At 57.2% G+C, this 1270-nt stretch overlaps 1 protein-coding gene across 1 annotated transcript; it reads right to left on the bottom strand.

The window, feature by feature from the left end:
- Positions 1–55: 55 nt before the first annotated feature.
- On the bottom strand, positions 56–919 carry EMH_0087060 (uncharacterized protein; the record flags this gene model as incomplete). The annotated part of the gene is made up of 1 exon (XM_013501109.1): positions 56–919. One exon carries the CDS (start codon positions 917–919, stop codon positions 56–58), a length of 864 nt encoding a protein of 287 aa, XP_013356563.1.
- Positions 920–1270: the final 351 nt, after the last annotated feature.

Genomic DNA, 1270 nt, shown 5'->3' with positions numbered 1-1270 from the left:
ATAGTAGAAGCAGCAGTTTGTATTTAGACAAACAAATAACGGAGACAGCAGCAAGCTACGCTGCTGCAGCACGTTGCGGTGGTTTCATAGTTGCTGCTGCGCCTCTCTTCCTCAGCAGCGCTCCTCTTCTTGCTGCTGCTTCTTCTCTCTCCCTATCTGCTGCTGCTAGCTGCTGCTGCAGCTCAGCTGTCAACGGCTTTATGCCGCAGCAACCGGGGGCCCAGCTATCCTGGGCCCCTGGGCTAGGCATTGGCGGTATATCCCACAACAGGGGCCCCTGGGGCCCCCCCTGGGGGGCCCCCTGAAGGCTCCCTTGGGGGGCCCCTGATAGGGGGGCCCCATGGGGGCCCCCTGGTGGGGGGGCCCCTGGGGGGCCCCCCTGGAGGGCGCCTGGTGGGGGCCCCCCTTGGGGGGCCCCCTGCGGGTTCGCTGGTGGGGAGCATTCTTGGAGAGCGTCCAGCAGGGCCCCCTGGGGGCCCCCCTGGGGGCCCCCTAGAAAGGAGACTCGTTGGGGGGCCCCAGCTGGTGAAGAGAGCTGGGGGGCCCCCTGGGGGGCCCCCTGGGGGCCCCCTTGAGGGGCCCCCTGGGGTGTTTGGTTGTTGGCAGTGGGTTCACCTTGGTCTATGGTGATGTGACAAAGGCGTAGGATATCTAAGAGAGATTGTGTTGCTGCTGCAGCAGCAAAAGCGAAGCAGTGTCTGTCTGCTGCTCTTTTGTTATGGAGTGCTGCTCCTGCTGCAACAAGAATATCTATAACTGCTGCTGCTGCTGCTTCAGCAGGGGTCTGGTCCTCCTCTCCCCCTTCATGTTTTCTTCCCTTGGGAGATATACCTGGGGGCCCCCCACGGGGGCCCCTTTGTTTTGCTGCTGCTGCTGTTGCTGCTGCAGCAGCAGCCTTCGCTGATGTAGGGGGAGACATAACGAAACTTTTTTTCTCTGTACTTAACCTATAAAAACGTGCATGCAAGTATTTAGTCCTGCTGCTGCTGCTGCTGTTGCTGCTGCTGCTGCTGCTGGTGTGTGTGTTGTTGTTCTGTTGCTGCTGCTCTATGCTGCTTGTCTTCTGTTAATTGGGGCTTTGCATGCGTGTATAAACAAAAAAATAAAGTGAAATAAACTGCTGCTGCTGCGCTCTCTATTCTTCTTTTCTATGGCTATATGGTGGTTTGCTTGGGGGGGCCCCTCCGTATACACCGCAGCAGGGGCCCCCCCCTCGATTCATAGTAGATAAAGTGAAATACAATTAAAATAAATATAAAAAATACAATTA

The sequence above is a fragment of the Eimeria mitis genome, genomic scaffold (assembly GCF_000499745.2).
Source record: "Eimeria mitis Houghton genomic scaffold, Emh_scaff6324, whole genome shotgun sequence".
Classification (NCBI taxonomy): Eukaryota; Apicomplexa; class Conoidasida; order Eucoccidiorida; family Eimeriidae; genus Eimeria; species Eimeria mitis.
The sequence above is the reverse complement of the archived record's forward strand: the minus strand, read 5'-3'. Positions and strand labels throughout refer to the sequence as shown.